This window comes from Manacus candei, unplaced genomic scaffold, assembly GCF_025592945.1.
Source record: "Manacus candei isolate 608988 ecotype Guabito, Panama unplaced genomic scaffold, ASM2559294v1 h1tg000034l, whole genome shotgun sequence".
Lineage (NCBI taxonomy): Eukaryota > Metazoa > Chordata > Aves > Passeriformes > Pipridae > Manacus > Manacus candei.
In genome coordinates, this window is record NW_026138082.1 from 663,518 (window position 1) to 683,539 (window position 20,022).

Below are 20,022 nucleotides of genomic sequence, written 5' to 3' on the forward strand. Positions count from 1 at the left end.
CTGCCAATAGTGTATCATTCTTTGCACAGACTCAGGTCTGCAGAATAGTCCATTTTGTTTTACAGGCCAACAAAACAAGACAAATGGGATGCTGTAAATACAGTACTAAACCCCATGAATAAATGAAACTGCAAGCTTTGAGAGAGGTCACTCAGAAATAGCTTCAATTCCAATAGACTGTATTAGTGACTCAAAATTGTGTACATAGCCAATGAAACTTTCAGTTCATGCTGAGATACAGGGATAGGGACTGCTGCCTATTTTTTGTGAATATTGACTTTTCTTCCAGGAGATCTGCCTTCTCTTCCTAGCAATTCCACACACTTATGGTATGATATTGAGCAAATCATTCTCTCTAGTTTAAAATCTCATGTTCATTAGAATGATGGGATCATGATATGGCTGTCCCTTGTAAAATGCCTTGAAATCCATGGATAAAAGCAAGCTTTACACTGAAAAATTATTGGCATTATGCATTTACAAAGCAACTTCTAAGAACCTCATAGTGCTATCCTGAAATGATACAAAAATGCATACAGTTTTTCAGGAGTGTTCTAGTTAGATGAAGCTGTCTGAAAAGGCCATAATCCCAGCTCAAGGACAATATCTTTGTTTTCTATTTTCATTTTCAGCTTTGGCCCATATCATGTCAAACTCAGAAATCATTAATATTTCCCGCAAATGACAAGTTCCCAGGGGAAAAAAAATAATCAGAAATACCAAGGATCACTTCCAAGACAAAGTACATTCCCAAGCGAATCCTGCATTATAGACAATGTGGTGCCTCAGGCAGGGGGTAAGGAGGAATAGAAAATTAATCTTGCAGGATGCCTGAAGAGAACCAGGCATACTTTGTGTATTTTAGCGTTTCTCTACTTTTTGTGTTTTAACCTTAATGCTTAGCCAAAATTCAAGGTTCTGTAGTAATTTTCTGTTAGGAAGAGTAATGATAAGAGAGGTGGGTGTCTTTGACACAGCTCCGGTTGTTTACAATGTACAAGACTTTGCTTCCTTGAACAAGGCAGAAACCAGCAAGCTGGAGACAGCTGCTCAGAAGGGGGTCTGGCATGGCCAACTGTCAGTGCTCCGAACAGCAAGATCCCAGGAGATATTCCCAGCACCATCTTCCCTGTGCTTATTCACACCCTAAAGTATGCTTGGCTTTACCTACTCCCTCTTGGGTCCTCCTGGGCTGCTTGTATGGAGACACAATCCAGGCAGTGGGTATTGCAACCTGAGGTCTCTCAAAGTCCCCACTGCTGGCTGCAGCATCAAATTAACAGGGGCCTCAGATAATTTCAATGAAAAGTTAAAAAAAAGCTTTCAGGGCAATCTGAAAACTCAGAAAGGAGAAGATAAGAGAACACCCAATGTACTTGCTTCACCACAGAAAAATACCCTTGATGTGAGGGCACTTATTAGTCTGGGTCCGGCTGCTGCTATGAACATCTGAGATCTGTGATTTTCAGGAGCAGACTCCATTAGGTAACAACTCAATACACTTCTGCCACAAGTAATAGTTGGGATGATGTGGGCAGAATGGGGATGGGTAAAGGTGATAAAGTACACAAAGGTGGTACAGAAATGCCAACAGCATCTCTACTTGGCACAGCCGTTGCTGCCAGACTTAACCTCAGTGCCATTCCTGTGACAGATTGAAAGCTCTCTTCTTGCTGTACGAAGTCTTTTTCAACTCTCAAAATAAAAGTGGGTTGAGTATCACAGAGCTTCACACCAGGAAAAATGCATGAACTCAGTGTAAATTATAATAACGAACTTGTAGTATATATGTAATTTCTAGCAGAGAAAAATCTTCTATGAGCCAGGAAGAAGAAAAAAAATTGAGGTCTTTTTCATTATCTAATTTACCATCATTCCTTGATATCTCCAAGTAGGACTGGGGGCTCTGGAGTAGATCATTAAAGCTCTTTCCCTCTTTTCTGTACTATAGACCTCTGCATTACAGAAAAGAGAAGCTGGCATTGGAACCTGTAGCAATGCCACAAGCTCTAGCAATGCTAGTGAATCCATAGAGAATTTATGGAGTATAGCCCCAGGCGCATGATGAAAAGGGCAGAGAGATTGAAGGTGATATTCAGTCTTTGGAAACACTGAGAAGAGGTGAAGTTTCTTGGAAGAGATGACCTTTTTTTTTTCTCTAATCAGAAAGAGTAGGCTGTCAGTTATTGAGTTTAAATTTAGATTGCAGTGTTGTTCACTTCTCTGTTACAAAACTCAGATAGATTTAATATCCAGACCTGCAAATCCTTTACAGTGAAACAGGAAAAAAAATGAAGTCACAGAACTAAGACCAGTTAATGGAAGCGTATGCGTGAATGGCCTGTGGGGTGTTCCCATTAACTGCTGTGCTGATTTATATTGTTGTCATCACAATCTTTTTGCGTTATGTCTCATTATACTCAAAGAATATTGTTACAATTAGATTGAAATTTGTCTTCATGGGAGGCATTGTCCTGACTGAAGGATAAGGGTGATATTTCTGGGCAATCTATAATGCAATTGGCCACCTATGACTGCCAGCTCACATACACTGGATCTTCATCACCACAGCCCAGAAGCTGGGGAATGGTTAACGCCCACACCTGCACTAAACCTTCAGGTGGAAGACAAACAATCAGCTTCGTGTGGGACTGAGGAAGGGAAAATCCAGGCACCTCCCTCCCTGGTTCAGGAGGAGTTGAAAGCAGCTGCTCCTGCTGGGATTCATGCTAGTGCTGGGCAGAACAGCCTGAAGGTGGCCTGCCCGGGGGATGATGTGTGCACACATTGCAACTAATTGCACTCTGTACATCAGACTGCAAAAACCAAGACAAATTAATCATCATTTCACCTTGCCAAGTAAGTAAATACTGAAACCCTCACCTTACATACAGGAAAAACAAGTCACAGAAAGAGCTGGGGCCAGTGCCAGGACTGGGAAACAGCTATCCAAACTTTCTAGTATGCTAGCTTTCATCCTGCCCCCCTCAGGCAACACAACTGCTCTCTTTCAGAGTCAGACTCAAGTTAGCTCCTCTGGAGCCGAGGAAAGTGGCAGTCAACCTGTCATGGTATCCAGTGTGCTCCCTCTTTATGAGGAGCACATAGAACTTCTTAACTTTTGGCTTCTTGTAACTTGTTCTTTCTTTGTTGAGATGAATTGAGGTCTTTGAGGAGCCCTATACAGTATTTCTAGAGGATTCTGGTTGCTGCTATGTAGCAAAATAGCAGGCACAACAAATAACAGTGACAAGCTTTGAAGAACAGCTAATGTTTCACTTTCATTTAATTTTCAACATTTCTTATGTGTGCATACAAATACAGAAAGATTCTCCTTAAAAAATAAAACCAACAGCCTGGACTTTCCTTAAACTCAGAGGCATAACAGTAAGTGCTTCACAGGTCCCATAGCTGACTGTTCCTTTTGAAGGCAAACCAATACAAATTTCTTGCTCCTGTAGTTATGGCTCAGTTCATCTTACAGACTCTGCTTGTAGGACCATGAGATTGATGTAAGCATGCAGGTATGGTTCAGTTTGCAGACCTTTCCTCTCGCTACAGGACAAAGAAAGAAAATGTAATAAATAAGTAAATAAATTTTAAAAACACAACATCAAACTTAGCAGAGAAAATAATATGCTTGGCCAAACCTGGTGCTCTGGGAGAGCTGACATCTGATTTATCCTACTAACACATCAGTAATTCTCTGTGCTATAAAAGAACTATGTGGTTCAGCTTGTTTGCTCTCAGGGTTTTTGCTGAAATCCCCTAGTCACATACTCAGGAAGGAATCCTTTTATCAAAGAACCTTTGCACTTTGCACCACAAGTATTGTCCATGGCTGCTATTGCCCTTCATTATAGCCTTGAAGGGGACTGACTGAGCGCTGTGGCAGCAATGTGCTGACACCAGAATTTGGTTCCAGTTTGATGAGATAAGGCAAACACATAGATTTTGGCACTTACATTCAGGAGGGCTAATAACAAAGGTTAGGTCTCTGTGGACATTACCAGGTCAGTGACAAAATTCTAGTTATCCAGAATACCAGCAGGGACTTCAGCTGTATGGGGAAACAAAAGTGCAGAGCAAAATGAACATGAGGAAGAGAAAAGAATTTGAACCAGCTGAAGCAGTTCATCTCCAGACAAAACCAGCATGAGTGAAGGTAGTATTTATGTGCATAAGGGTAGAGGGGACAGATTTTGTGCTTGCAACTAGTTAGGGAAGGCAGTAAGCCCTGGCCTTTTCTTTCCAGAAAGTAGGATAGACTGTTCTGCATTAAAAAACCCAAAAAAACAAACAAACAAACAAACAAACAAACAAACAAAAACCACAAAAAAACCCACAAACCAGGAGAATTCCCACACTGGACTGTTCTTACTCCACCTGTGCAAATACTTTTGTATCCACTGGCAACTAATCTGGAAGGCCCATCTGCTTCCAACCAACACATAAGCACCCACTGATCCCACCTCACATGCTGTTACTCTAAGTCCCCTCATTTTACCAGATCATAGAAAGGGAAGAGGAGGAAGAAACCCAACAGATTTACTTTAATCCTTGAATGCAGCTTTCGATCTTCTTTGTATGGTCTCAGAGCCACCCTCTTGTCTATATAAACAATGCCCCACGCTGAACAGGAGGTTCTGTATAGTCTATGGAGAAGATAAAGGACAGAAGAAACAGTAGTGAGAAACAGTATGTATTTTAGGAAAGCATAATATAAGTTTGCATTTTATGCCAAAAAAATCCCACCAGTTTTCTTGGCTTGTTTTACAAGAACTTGCTGAAGTTTAAGAGGCAGAGAGTAATTTTACTTACTCTGACACATTTAGCTGACTAACAGAGCAAAAAAACTTGGGAAATACCTTTCACGTTCAAAGGTACAAAATAATACATCTTGTGGTTTGTATCAGCCTGGTTTTCTACATGCCTAGGATTTAAATACAAATCTCTGCCAAACATAGGGAGTTTTTAAGGGTGTTAAATTGCCTAGCTCTTTTTACAGTGTGCAAAGTGATTTGAAATCATTGGGGAACATTAATATTTTGTGGAGAGAGTTCCAGGTTGGAAGACTGCAGTTTGCAGCACTAAGACTTATAAATCACTTCAGCTGTTGTGGAATGTGATGATTTGAAGCCATTGGGTTTGGAAATGGAAAAAAGACATGATCTTGAAAGATTCAAACTGCTTTGAATATGTTAAGCCCAATCTTACAGCTCTGATTGAAACATATTCCACAAACATCAAAGTACAAGCTGTAAGATCAAATACTTTCTGCTGGAAAACTTCCAGTATAACTTACCCTTTGTAGCTCTGCATATATTTAGAAACACTGGGCCTAATCATACAGCAGTTTACACTTGATGTAATCACCTGCTGTTGTGCAAACTGAGCACAAACACCTTTTCTAATCTAGTAATAATTGTACGTCATTTTGCCATCATTGTGAAAAGGCACAATGAACAAATGCTCTCTTCTGCAAGGAGAAAGAAGCTGGAGATAAAATTTTCTTGCTTCCATGAGATTGCCTTGCTATAATAAGCAGAAAAAAGATAGAAAGATGAAGGACACTCACAAAATTGTGGAAGTTACATAAAATGAAAGTGAAAAAAGACTGGAAGGACACCAGCTTCATTCCTACGGGCAACATCAGCTGGAGAGTAGGAAAATACTATCATCCTCTAACCTTGCTCATAGGCATTCTTGAGGACCAAAGGGAAAACACAGCTTTCATTCAGTTTCTATATTATTTATGCAAGACTTCCACTGTCTGAGACCTAGTACTGTGCTAATAGGAAATGTTAAGAAAGGAAATCTCTAAAAAAAGGATTTAGGAACAAACAGCTGTCAATTGGTGATGCTCGGTAAGATGTAATTAGTGACGGGATCAAATGGCATGTGTTTAAACATTACACTTGCTTCTAAAAGCCATTGTGTATCCACAAAAAAAGAATTGAACACATTTCTAAGTTTACCAAATTTCTAAGCATGCCAAAATCATTCTTCTGAAAAAGTTTCCCTGCCTTTTGCCATGACTTAGATCAGCAGTAAGAATGATATGAGAGAGCAAACTGAACTTCTATGTGCAGGTTGTGAGGAGTTACATATTTAGCTTGATTAGTCTTTGCTATTGCAAAAGATATCTGACCTTTTCTGGAGGAGCTCAGTGCTACCTCTGCCTCATAGCAAGCCCTTGCAAGTCTGGAGGGGAGAGTGGTGACAAGTTTGCTGCCTGCCTTCCATGGAGTTCCATTCAAACTCGGATGACAAACAGCATTTTTCAGGTTGCTGCAGTCTTTCTGCCATCTGCATTTGCCTCACCAGTATCCTGCCAGAATAACAGAGCATGAGCCCTTTGTGAAGAGGGAAGATAGAGTATGCTACCAAGAACAACTCCTACAGGAATCCAGAGTGAGACCCTGCTTATCCATCTTCGTCATGGAAGACTCATATGTAAAAATGCTTATCAACATGGAGATAATGCTTATCAATAAGTATATATGTTCATCAATACAGCATTTATATAATATGTTCTAGACTGAGTTTAAACATTCTAGAATTATAAATTACACCTTCCATGGCACCTTAATTTGAATCCTAGTGTATGTACAATGAAAGATAACCTTTAATTAAATGTTATTCCTTTTATTTTCTCACAGGGATCTTGTCATATAGTGAGAACAGCAATAAGAAAAAGAAGCAAGATTGGGAATTAATGAGGATCCTTGCTTCATTTGCTCCACCATGTAGGAAATGAAACTTCTGCAAAAAGGAAAGGCAAGAGACTACAGGAGAGAGCATGTCTTTTGGAATAAAGCAAGTGAACATTACAAAATGAAACTCAGTCATGTCTCTGCCACTGCTACACACTTCCTCCCTGATTGTAACCACAGCTCCCACAGTCTGCTCCCTGGACAGTGAATCGGCAGTTCAGACACAACAGAGCAGAAAAGAAAATGTGTGGGTCAGTATAACATGGGCCAACATTAGAGTGTCTGGCAGCTCTGGAAATCAGAAAAGACCAACGCTTTGTAAGAAGAGGAAGGCACAGAAACAGAACATGACACCCAGTAGGATTAAGTACCTGTTAATATCCTATGTGATACAATACAGTTCTTACTTAATAGAAAATGTGTATTTGGCAAAATTCCCCTTGGGACAGTTTTTAAGGTAAAGTCCACTCCAATACATGACATACCCAAGTTCCCACAAAGACAAGTTACTCTATTTGAAAACAACAGAAAGTACTTCCCCAATTTTTCTTCCCATTTTCTCTGGTACATTAAATGACTTCGTTTCAGAAGTGAGCCAAGGAGTAGCGTTAAGGAATCAACTAAGTTCACCTGCGTTGTGACTGCTGTGCATCAAGGAATCAGTCATCCACTCCACAGCTAACCTGAGCAGTCTTTGGCCTGTGCTGTGCCATGCTGCACATCCAGCATGGCCTTCAGCCTGTGCTGTGCCCCACACATAACTGCACAAATTCAAAGTACAATACTTATACTGGAGAGTTTCCACCAAAAAGCCCTGGTGCTATCTGGAAAGCCACAGGGATGGGCTCTGTGATCAGATGCCTTTATGAGAGATTTTTCTGGGATTTATGGGCTAAGAATTCAAAAGGCTATTTTGTCTGCCCATTACGCAAAGATGGAGATGTTTCGCAGTATGACAAGTAGGGTTATGCTGCTTGGGCATACCCTAGAGCCACAAAGTAAAACAAAAAATATAGATACCTGTAAAATAGACTGCTGATGTTACAGACACAAACTCACACTTTACCTTCTCCAACAAGCTCAGAGATATCACTCTGTTGGATAATCACCCCAAAAGGCACATCTCAGAGGCAGAAGGTGGCCTTATGCCCACCCCTCACCCTATGGGCCTCCAAGTGAGGAGGAGCTACGCGGCTGTACCCACAGTAGAGACAACAGTGTCCCCGGAGCAGAGCCCCTTCTCACAATCATGGGCAGGACTGGGCTGAGCACCCAGCAGAACGTCAGGTTTACTCAGGAGTTTTATTCTGGACTTGTCCCCCAGGATTGCTGCCTTCCAGCAACCAGGAGACCAGGTCACTCAGCAGCCTTCACATCTCTACTACCCCAGTGAACCTTTAAACCTGAAACATAATGCTAATGGGTGAAGACAGTAATATAAACCTCTCTCATGAGACAAATGTGTCTAGAGTATGATTGTATGTCCAAGCTGTGGCCTTGGTATCGTCTAGTTAATGGTATGGTATCCCTAACTACTGTAGTTATGAAGCCACAGGATCATGATGTTATGCCTGAATGGCCTGATGTGTACTACCTGTGCTGAGGATGGAAACATGCATAAGTACTGAACGCAGTGATAAGACTCATGATTTTCATGACTGCCCTCTTGCTTCTATAGCCACAGCCTAATACATGGCTTGATCTCATGTGAACCATCCCATTGATTTATAGATGTTTGCAAAAATAAAGATTCTACGAAATACAAAAGCATTCTTAGAAATCTGGTGTAAAAATATTTATTTCTTTCGTGGCCTCGCCTTAATCATACAATACTCTCAGATTTTAGATTTAATGAAAACATTGTCCTTGTACTGCAGACAGTACAAGGCTTGGAAATATGACCCATTCACAGCCAGAAAATAAGGAAAGCAAAGAAAAAGCACCTCAAGCCTTCTTTAAAAAAGAACTTTCCAAAATCTAATTTTTGCATCAGCCTCTTGATATTTTTGCAGCCTGACTCATAAAATGCTGAGTGTATGTGGGAGAAGTGGAGTGGGAGTGAAGGGATGGCACTGCCATTTTAAAAATTATAAATAGATAAAGTGCCAACTGTCTGCATACTCTCAAGACATCACTAGCTGGCCAAGATCATTGCCATCATCTGTAACTAATAATGCAAAGATTATTAGTTTTGTTTCTTACATTTACAGGAGAGTAAATGAGATTTACATGAGACTTGACAGTAACACAGCTTGCAAGGTATGGCTCAAGTTAGGAGTTTTCTAGACAGTTTCAGTGATGTTTCTTTTTTTGTTTAAAATAGAGATTATCAACATAGCAATTTAAAATATGTGCTTGCATGATGACTAGCAGTCTGGATTACCATAAAGCAAAAATTTCCAGTATCATTTAGTTTGCACTGTTTATACCGTTTACTCCCTCTTGCTTCTGCTGACATGGATTGGTTTTGTTTCCTTTTCTGCAGAAGTGTTTCACCCCTGGCTGTCACCCACCACAACATCCTGCTGGTGCGCAGGCTGCAGATTGCAGAGGGGAAGGTTTCACTTTTACATCGAAGTGCAAACCCTGCTGTCTTTGGCTGCTTTAAAAATGTAAGGGAAGCACATTGCATACAGGCCTAAACTTAGTAATGGCAGTGGGACTGCAGTATTGCCATTTTTTAACCCTTCCGTTTCTGGGCCACATATTGTTATACTTCTAAGACAAGATGTGTTCAGTAATGTCAACAAAGCTGTCAAGACCCTTACTAGGGTGCACACCTCTGAATGGGGTTCCAAGCATGATTGGGAGCTATTTTTCTCACTATACAAGGTGTTTGAGAGGAAACCAAGCTGATGTGTGCTTCAAACTTAAAGGTGCCTTCCAACTAGAAATATTCTGTGATTCTATAAACTGCCAAAAGTGTTTATAGAGAAGAGAACAATTCTGAGAAGTCCCATTATGACACTTCCCCACTATCAGGCCAGCTGGCTGGGCTTGCTTAAATGTAACACAATACAAATGTAAGCACACAGAGCAGCATTGTATTCCACACCACAAAGATGCAGGTTAGGGAATCCCACTCTTGGCTCTGAGCAAACCATTCAGCCTTGATGTTGCTTGACACAAAAGTGCAAACCAGCTTCCCAAGGAGTCTGAGGCACAGTTTTTTATGTAGTGATTTCTTCTCACCTGCTGACATGTTTTTTGGCACACCATGTGCCATGCAGGGGCCTGGCAGCAACCTGTGCCCACCTGCTGCTGATGCTCCCATTCTCTTCAAGCCAGAACCATTCGCCAAGATCATAAAAAGTCTCTTAGTGGATGCTTAAGGAGAAAATCAGACATTTTTGTAAAAAGCTGAGGACCACTCAGTGTCCCTGCTTCCCAGCACAAGATCCTGGTGGACTTAAGACGTGTGTGCTGATCCCTATGGACAGAATACTGGGGGGTGGGGAGGGGGCATTCTGCTTTCCTACAGATCAGTTAATTTTTTACTTTGTAAACTGTCTATTAAGCTTATGCAAAAGACCCAAACTGTTCCCTTCAGTGCATTTATTATGTACCAGAGTAAAAGACAAGGACAAAAGTACCGATTAGTACTCTCCAATACACGCAGGCAGGATCCTAGTCAAGACTGTTGATGTTACAGGTGATGTTAAGAAACAGTGATCTGCCTTTGCTCTAAGAGCCAGCACCTATATCAATTTAGATCTCCTAAGGATTTGATTTTCAAGGAAAGATCTCTTCAGCATTTTGATCTGAAATGGCATTCTCAAAAAAATCAAGAGCAGGTTGAAGAACTGCTCCAGTCCAATGATTTCCAGGAATCTGTATGGTCAAAATTTCCAGGTACTTCTGTTTTAAAAATAAGTTGAATGGGTTAGTTGAGGATAAGTGCTTGATAGTGTTTCTAGAAAGCAGTGTTTTTAGGATCTAGTTACATAAACTACCCTAATGTGAAATTATTCCAATAAAGTTTTCCTGAGGGTGGCAGTTCAGTTTAGTTCTGCCATTCTGTGTACAGCTTTAGCCAGAAACACACTGTAGATGCATATTTAAGCAGCTGAAGCTAGTCTGCTGGCAGGTATTTTGAATAATGCACCAGACGCAGCATTATCTTGTGGTGTAGCCTAGATGTCATTGCAGATTATGCTTATCTCTGCCAGACCACCTGGGCGACTCGGTGAGGTTAAATAGCAGTCTGGTAACCTAGAGAGGGAGCAGCGCGACCTACAAACACTCTCCGAAGTCTTGTCAAATCAAATCCAGATGAAATGTCCCTTCAGAGAAATGCTTAGAGTTATACCTGAGCATTTTCTAGTACAGCATTTTCACAAATACAGCAGCATTATGTCCATCATCTTGCTCCTTTTTGGAGCTTATTCCTGCACAACCACTGTAAGCTGAGTGACACTAAGAGTTTTGCTGCCACCTTGCCATGCTTAAAGCTGTTCTCCAGAGAGAAAAATTGTATGTACCATGTAATTGTATATGCATAATATGTGTATGTATTGGTATAACAGGTACTTAAAACCTATTTTTTTCTGAGTGGGGAAACACTCAGTAAAATGACAATTATGTTTGCATGGGAATATAGTGATCTGCATTTTCTGGTCTTTGCTAAGTCTGCTAAGTGCCACAGAATATCATGTTAGAATAATTAATATCTATATCTTGCAGAATTAGGTCTTTTGTGAAGCTTTGGTAATAGAAGATGTATTACTGCCAGGTCTTTATGAGTGAAGAGGCCTTGCTCTGTCTCTGCAGCTAATGTTCTAAAAAGCTTCCTTTATAAACTTGTATTTTGGACCACAGTATGATTTTCTTGGATATCTGTTTTCAGTTTTCTTAGAGAAAAAAAAAAGATAGTCAACAGCAGTTGAAGACACCACCATTCATCAGGACTTCAGCACTGTGTAGCAGTTCACACAGAAGTCAAGATACAACCATGGAAATAATTGCATTGCAGGTACCTTCCGTGGCCTTGGAATACTTAAATTCAAGTATGTGATGTTTGCAAGGTACTCTGGTAGATCCAAGTCCACCTAAGTCAAACCTTTTGCATAAGCTTAATAGGCAGTTTACAAAGTAAAACATTAACTGATCTGTAGGAAAGCAGAATGCCCCCCTCCCCACCCCCCAGTATTCTGGCATATATCATCATCTCTTGGGTTTCAAAACAAAGTATGTCACACTGACTTTGGTCCTTAAAAGTATCCAGGCTTAAATATGACTCCGGGCCACCAAACTCCTGTTCTTCAATCTAGTCAGATCACCAGCTCCAAACAACTGTCAGAGAACTGAAACACCTTTTTTTGGTCTAGGAGCTCACTTTCCTTCAAGTTGCTTTGTTCATATTTAGTTCTACCTTTTGTGGCTGACTTTGGAATGAATCATTTTCTTACACATCAGACAAAAAGATCCGTAACAAACCAAACGTCCCATACTTTCTCAAGAAGGACATGAACAAGAACATGAATTTTGCAAAATTACTGACTTTTTCAGCTTCCAAAAAAACACCTTGGGGTTTTTTAAGTCCTTGAAAGCATGATTCCCATAATACAGTTATCAGACAGGATTTTCAAGTAATGCTGAACATTGATTATGCTGCAGAGTATGGAACAAATGTTTAGGACTTGTTTTTATATTAGGTGGAGGTGATACAAAGATAACATTATGGGTTAACGTTTTAATATGGAGCCCTAAGGCCAGTCCTGTGATAATTATTGGTTCATGTTGTGTCTCCTTGGCAAATGCTCTGCAACTGTTTAAACATACTTAGCATTTTGTGCTGCTGGAGTAGAGGAGAATCTCAGCTTGTTCCTACAACATTCAAGTAACTTTAAATAAAACCACTAATATCAGTGGCAATATAATAAGTTTTCAGCATGTAAGAATTTCCTGCTCCTCTTACTCTTGTTCTTTCCTTCAAGTGTTTTTTTGTGGCAAAGATAATCAGCTTTACAAAGCTATGAATGGCAAAAGTGACATTGCTGTCACCAAGAGAAATCCCTTGAAGCAGAAAGAATACCTCCAGCAAATCTCTGGACGAGAGATGAGAAACAAGCAAAACACAATATTCATTTTCAAACTTCATTCCAACATGAGAGACGCATGTAAAAGATAGTGTCATGTACATTTCAACCCTTGCTTTGCTCATGCTCCCAGCAAAAGAACTATGCTCATAGGAGAAATAGCTGCAAAGTTTAAGATGTCACCACCTCTCACAAGCAGTTATGATGACCTGCACCTCAGCACCTTCACAGCTTAGTCAAAACTGCTTTGAAAAGCATGTTTATCTCCAGTCACTGCATTTTGCACGGAAACAGCTGAGGTGAGGTAAGTGCACACACTCCACTCAATCAGTTACTTTTAACAGTCCCAGCTGAAGATACGCACTGATAGCATCTTACATTTTACCAGCCAGATTTGCCTGGAGCTCATCTAACCTCTCTTCAAGGTTCCACCATGCTCTCGGATCTTATAGAGTCTGAATTAACTAAGCTATACTTTTGCTAATTTCCCAGCATTATCACATGCAGGTAACAGCTCTACTGACACCTCTTATGCTGTTACAAAAGATCTCTGATTCCTTCTACTTCCTCACAGTCAGGAGAATTACTTTCTATTTTGGAATCACTGGTGCTCCTGACTGACCTACAGATCTTCAGACCCATGCCTGAAGGAACCCATCACAGGGGACTGCTGATTGTACTACTGTTTACAGAAATAGGTAATGCTTTCCCTATAGTCAGCCCTTCTACTATTGTGTCAAGTGCTCCAGGAACTGCATCTCATGTCCAGGCCATTTGCTGTGGTAATTATTTCCTTAACAGATGTGTGATCCCATCCATGTGAAGAAACGTGAGTATTTGATTTTCTCGGAAAAAAAAATTGGAAAATAAATCAACAGTGCCTGTATATTAACCTGGAGTGAAGAACCCTACACAATTCTGGAGCCAGAAGATACATTAAACTTTGTACTGAGGACAATTCTTGGATATACATCCTTGTTAATTTTATTCTTCTTCTGCTTTCAGAAGCAGAGGAAAAATGAATCTGAACTCCCTCAGGCAGTACACAAGTCACATTCTTCTCCGATTGTTACAGATTTGTTTTAATGCCAAGTTACTCTGTCTCTTTCTATGCTCCCAGAAGCCCTGAGCACTTTTATTAGTATTGCTAAGATAAATCTTAAATGAGATACATAAAAGTCTCTTCATAGTCCCATCTCAACTCCTACTCAGCACTGAGCCTTACACTTACTCATTTGGTTGATTTGTTTTCACTAAATTTTCAAGGCTGAGCCACCTTCAGCGTTTTAAGAACTGTCACGAGCCTGTACAGAGAACTACATCCTGATTGGGGCAGGTTGGTGCCCTCTGTACCAAAACTGGCATGTCAGACAATCACAAAAAAAATCAGTCAGCATACTCAGGCTACCCTATGAACCCAGACAATGACTCAGGCTTTCAACAAAACAGAAGCAGAAGACTGTGGTTATCTGGTAATGCAGAGCTGTCTGGTCTCACCCCTCCAGCTGAAGGCCTGGGTGTCTGTCCCCTTTCTTTCTGCCTTTGGAGTGCAGGGGTGCAGGCACTTGCCAGCTCAGGTCTGGAAGCAGCATTGCTGCATCGGAGTGACAGAGCACTGGAGCCAGTAAGCTGTGCTGAGCTCCTGCTCTACTTCTCCACTCCAGCTGGCTTAGATCCAGACAGCTCAAGTTTCTCTGCATATCACTTCCCTGCTCTCCAGATCCCGGGGCCAGCACAGGCAGAGGCAGCCCAGATCTGTTTGCATACAGGATCTAAGTTGTCTTCCTGTTGTGTGAAGCAGAACAAACAAAGATGAAAGGAATGGCAGCTGGAATGACACAGCTTTGTAGAAATTCCATAACTGTGCATGCTTTTCCTGTATCTGGAAAAAAGGACACACTTTTCAAGCATTTTGCACTTGCATAACGCTGCAGCTGTAGAGTGTAAGCAAAGAGCAGTAAGCAGTTTACTCACCCACTGCTGCTTCCCTCATGCAACAACTCTTTCTCCCTACTGGAGAGAGCATTTTTACCTGCTAAGAAGAATTAGCAGTAAGCTAGAAAACAATTGAAAGAGCTTTTTCCTTTCTCCTCTTACTTTCTGCCTGCAGTGATTTAGAAAAAGTATGATTTCTTTGAGGAAAGTAATCACAATCTGAAGCTGCTGTACTAACTTCTGGTTAATACCACATGAAAGCATTCAGGGAGCTCCTCACCCACTTCCTTGAAAAGTCTAGAGGATAAGAAAATGAAAGCATATGACACTGCCAGAGACGAATGAGGTACATCTAACATTCATGCCTTTTTGTGCACAATCTGGTCACTCTAAAGGATGGTCATTCTTCTATTGAATCATGATGCAAAATTATTTCTATCTCAATGCCATGCTTTCTGTACAGTTGCCTAAATATGTTCCTTGCAGGAATTCAGTTTGCTTTCATTTCAGATTACAAATAAGAAGAGAAACCAAAGCAATAAGAATTACACAAATTTAAGTATGTGCTTTTATTTTATACTTTCATGGCACATTTTGATCTGTAAACATTAAATTACCAGTTCCATTCTTCTTATGTTGAAAATAACCACTAGACATTTGAGAGAATTACCTGAGATTTAAAAAAAAAAAAAATTAAAAAAAAAAAGAGAGAAAAAGATCTGGCACCTTTTACCTTACATACAGTACCATTTTAGGAAGACTTACAAAAGGGAATGTTTTCCAAAATAGGACAGTTTTCTTTTGGCTATAAAGATATATAAAATACATCAAAACACCATAGAATGATCAGCCTTATTCAGAGGATATGGAAAGTCACCGTTTCAAACAATTCCATTAATGCATAGCTGAAACACTGCATCAGTCCTGCAGCAGCATGATATCCACGTTGTCATGAACACCTTGTAAAAGTAGCTCTCCTTGATAAGTGACAATCTTCCGTCGTTTTGCAGCCTTAAGAGTTCCCACCAGGGCTTCAAAGAGGTTGGCACACTTTTCATCAGCAAACAGCACACCAAATTTCACACTCACTTGTCCATCAGCATCTAAATCAAAGATGTAATGTGAAAACACATGCAGATTTCCTTTTAGTTAGGAGATTGCTGGGGAAACAAGGTGACACAGTCAGAACATTGAAAGTAAATCCCATTGTGTCTCCCAATTTATTGGGGAACATATTATAAATGCTGATGATAAACCGTAGGCAGAACTCCTGCCTGGTATAACTTTCCATTTTCTTCCAAAGACTCATATCAAGGACCACATATCTGCTATGTTTACTTTTACTGATGGCTTTCTGAAATGTATGACAAGCACAGGCTACTGAACCTCTTCAAAGCACAAGGAGGAAATTAGTTTTAAATAATTAAAACCCTAGAATCCTAGATTATCTCAATTTGAAAGAGACCCATAAGTATCAAGTCCAATTCCCTGCTGCTTCTACCTAAATCTAAACCAAACATTAAATATTTTTTCACATTTTTATTTCACTCATTAGTATTTGAGGTTCACATTGAAAAGGCTGCAGTGTGAACTCATTTCTCACGCAAAGCAAGAATTTTAAAATATATTTTAAGGTTAGTGAGGTTACTCCTAAAAAGCAGATGCAGTCATACAAAACATGACATATATATCCCTTTAGGTTTCGAAAAACTACTGGAACTGAACAAATGACATTAGAACTGCCATATATGAACAGATAACTCATCCACAAACTGCATAAATAATTGTAAGGAAAAGAGGAGTTTTAGCAATAAAAAACAATCTTAAGAGAAAAGGCTACCTTCTACGCAAGATTAAGGAAGGTTAAGACTACACCTGTAACTCCTGGATTAGTTTTAGGCATACAGATCAATTTCTTCCAAATAATACAGTCATGAACAGAATTGAAGTGTATGAGTTTTGAAGTACAGAAGTTACCAAGGAAGGAGGTGGAAGGAAAAGGTGCAACTTTCTTCTGTGATCACTATAGTGAGTATTGAAAACCAATACTCCTGGTGATTTTAGTGGGAGCAGGATTTCAGGCCTACATCCTCCCTGCTGCAGAGGCTTAAATGTTTAACTTCATAACAGAACTACTTTAAAGGATGGGACACAGGTAGTACCAGACAGTCCAACATTAAGTGCATATGCAAGTTATGAGCCTGCTTAATTAAATCTGCCAGGTTCATAGGTTGATATAACATGACTACATCTGTATGAAATATATATGTCATATACATACATGCATCTATGACATGACTACATCTGTACAGTCAGAGATGTTACAATACTTACTTTTGGTTCCCAGCCGCCGAATCTCCTCCACTAAGAGGCTAATTTCATGTTCCACGTTCATTGTGGCCTACAAGTAAAATAAATTTTTTACGAAGTTATTAGGAATCCTGTAAATATCCTTTGCACTGTTCTGGCCTGTTCTCTGTTCTTTAGGAATGTCACACTTCGTAAATCCGAGTAGCCTGGAAACACATGACTACAGGATAATATAAGATTTTAGTCTTGAACAGATAAAGAACCTCTGCACCTCCACATTTGAGGGAAAGTGAACAAAAACTACAATCTTGGTGTGCTCCTTACATTTGTGTTTAGAATGTATCTCAAAACATGAAAGATGTGGGAAGGTCAAGGAGGAGGAACCTTGCTTGTTATGAAGAATGAGCTTAAACTGCCACAGAGTCAGAGCAACTCTTTAACGCCACAGGTCTTCAGGGGTTTGCAACTTTCTGCCAACAGCCTCAATTAAAATGGAACATTTGCCTTTAAATTCCTCTCTGGGATATGTGGTAGATTTGGTTTTTTAAATCATACCACAGCTTTCCACATATGCTGGCAAGATACTGCAGACATCCAGCCAGTTACAGCAGGTCTACACACACAGCGTCTGAAAGGACAGCAGTTCCTGCATATGTGTTACTAAGAGCAGAACTGATCCAAACTATGCAAGTAATCTAAGGCAGTCAACATTTATTTTCATTCATAGTGATCCCAAGGAACTGCCAAATATTTCCGGGACACCTCTTGGCTGTGAAACACAGCAATTTTCACCAGTGTACACTGATGCCTTGCAACAGTTTAGCCATACACAGCTCAGCACCGGGCAACACCGCAGTCATACGAAACGCTCTTTGGCTACAAAGTGTCCAAGGTTAAAAACTGCAGACACCTGAAAGGTGTTTTGTGATCTGAGCTGTGCAAAGCAGCACCAACACAATGAAACCTTTAGATGTTGAACTCCTTAAGCAAAATCTTTGGCATTGAGGTTAGCACAAGAAACTGAGCCTCACAGACAAAGCAAAGCATCAAATGCCAACAATGCAGCCTGGAACAAAAACCATTGAGAGCTTCTGGAGCTGAGCACTGTCTAAAAGGTGCTCATTGAGCACCGACACCCACTCTATTGTTCAAGAAGCCAGTGTTCTGCACTGGTACGTAAGTGGAGTTAAAAAACTGACAACTGGATGCATCACAAACTCTTCATAAGAGCTTCCCCTCCTTTCTTCTTTTATTGAGTTAAAATAGGTAAAAGTGACATATTTCCACCTCTTACAATAACACCTTACAATTTATCCAAAGAGCAAAAAACCCCTTTGCAACAGAGCCTGATTTTTAGATCCCAAATTCACTTGCAAAAAATCTGTCTTTTTAACATGCGAAACTGAGCAAGCTTAACTATCAGCACGGGTTTTGGGCAAAGCCCCTTTCAAACTACTGTTTCATCCCTAACACGTGGTAACAGCAACTATCCAGAGCTCCAATTGCCTTAGGTGAACTCCTAGATTTTGTTTAACTCAGCCCTAAAGAGATTGTCGCACATCACCAAGGAAATACGACCCATGTACTAGAAAGCTTACACTAATTATTAATTTGTCAGACTGCCAATTTTAATATTGGTCATCACAGTAGCATAATTAGCTTCTCTTTAAAGATGTCCTTTTCATTTTAAAGGCTCTTTTTTACTTTTAGCTGGTTTAAGTTCACATTAATTTAATATTATTTTTCCTCATGCACGTATACCATCAATTTAAATAGCAGTATTTAGAATGAAAAAAAAATTAATTCTATATTATTTGGGCAAAACTTCTGAGAGAAGTGTGGCTACACAAGGAGTAAGGAAGTAGAGAAGTAAGTATCGCAATACTTAAATCTTTATTTTATACTGTCAACGACTCAACACACCACCTATCAAAAGTGCATGACAACTATTAGACTGTAATATTTCTGACGCCAGTACGCCGCTGGAAGCCAGCGTGGTTTTTCACTACGTGGTGTGAAAGCTAAACTTCTCCTTATTTGGTAGGAGGGCGCCGAACCGCTGCGAACGCTCACACATCTGTCACCCACCGCGCCCACTCTCCCCTCGCAGACACCGACGGCTCCTCGGCGGGGCCGCGCCGGGAGCAGAGCGCGGTCCCCTTCCCACACCCCACCGGGATCCGACTCCCGCCGCCGCCGCCCGCGCAGGAAGCACCGGGAAGGGGCCTCGCCCGGGCCAGCGGCAGCCGCGCCCACTGCCCGGGCAGCGCCTCCCTGCCCCCGGCGTGGAGGGGTGGGAGCACGGCCGCCGCCGGGGCGGCGCCCCCGACCCGCTCCCGCCCGCCGCCACTCACCCGGTGCCGGTGCCGCTGTCGCCGCTCGGGGCCGCCGGCGGAGCCGTGTCAGGCAGCGCGGGGGTGCCGGGCGGGGAGCGGGGGCAGGGCGAGGGGGCGGGCGGCCGTAGCCCTGCCTCCGCCGGGGCCGGGCCGCCTCCCGGGCTGGGCTCCCACCGCCCCGGGGCGGCGCTCCTGGCCATCCTGGGCTCTGCCGGTGGCGGAGGCAGTAGGAGTGTCCGTGCTCTCCTCTCTCTCCCCGGGTTATGCCAGGGCTAAATTCTTCCCGTGACAAGGGCGTTAGTAAGTTTTTTTTAAGAAAAACGCCTTCCAAGGCCAGCAGCTCCCTCTCTTCCAGAGGGTCAGGTTTCAATAATGCACTGTATTCCTTCAGTCACTTTCTGTCACCGTATCATGCCCCATGCTCGTCATCTCTGCTGGCTTCCCCGGGTGACATTGTGCCACGTTCTCTTCCTATGCCCCCCACATTTATTTTCTTCTAGAAAAACAGTTCTCTTTCCAAGGAAAATGAAGGAGCTGGGTTAATACTATTTAACTAAGATAAAGTTATGTTGCAGTTTATCTGTTTTTTCATTCAGCACCCATACCCTTGCACTCTACACTGCAGAAAGAATGCAGTTTACTTTTTTCTGTCTCGTATCACGGCATTCACAACTGCTTTCGTCTCTC

The 20,022-nt window shown here is 41.3% G+C and overlaps 1 protein-coding gene and 1 long non-coding RNA gene across 3 annotated transcripts; both read right to left on the reverse strand.

The window, feature by feature from the left end:
- Window positions 1-3,284: 3,284 nt before the first annotated feature.
- Window positions 3,285-7,801, reverse strand: LOC127473169 (uncharacterized). Of its 2 annotated transcripts, none has more exons than XR_007905303.1 (3): window positions 7,783-7,801; window positions 6,152-6,331; window positions 3,285-4,655 (listed from the first exon to the last, which is right to left on the reverse strand). It is a non-coding gene; the product is annotated as an uncharacterized LOC127473169 (long non-coding RNA). The 2 variants fall into 2 exon arrangements; XR_007905304.1 differs by having other exon boundaries at window positions 7,737-7,801.
- A 7,438-nt stretch (window positions 7,802-15,239) lies between these two features.
- On the reverse strand, window positions 15,240-19,484 carry ABRACL (ABRA C-terminal like). The gene is made up of 3 exons (XM_051792456.1): window positions 19,354-19,484; window positions 17,024-17,090; window positions 15,240-15,792 (listed from the first exon to the last, which is right to left on the reverse strand). Exons 2-3 carry the CDS (start codon window positions 17,082-17,084, stop codon window positions 15,608-15,610), a joined length of 246 nt encoding a protein of 81 aa, XP_051648416.1. The 5' UTR covers window positions 17,085-17,090; window positions 19,354-19,484; the 3' UTR covers window positions 15,240-15,607.
- Window positions 19,485-20,022: the final 538 nt, after the last annotated feature.

What these genes read in the sequence shown, in the direction of transcription:
- ABRACL (XM_051792456.1), bottom strand. Translation starts at nt 17,084, where the DNA reads ATGAACGTGGAACATGAAATTAGCCTCTTAGTGGAGGAGATTCGGCGG. An exon ending in TCGGCGGCTGGGAACCAAAA is followed by an intron (nt 15,793 to 17,023) that starts GTAAGTATTGTA and finishes TCTTTGATTTAG; the next exon opens with ATGCTGATGGACAAGTGAGT.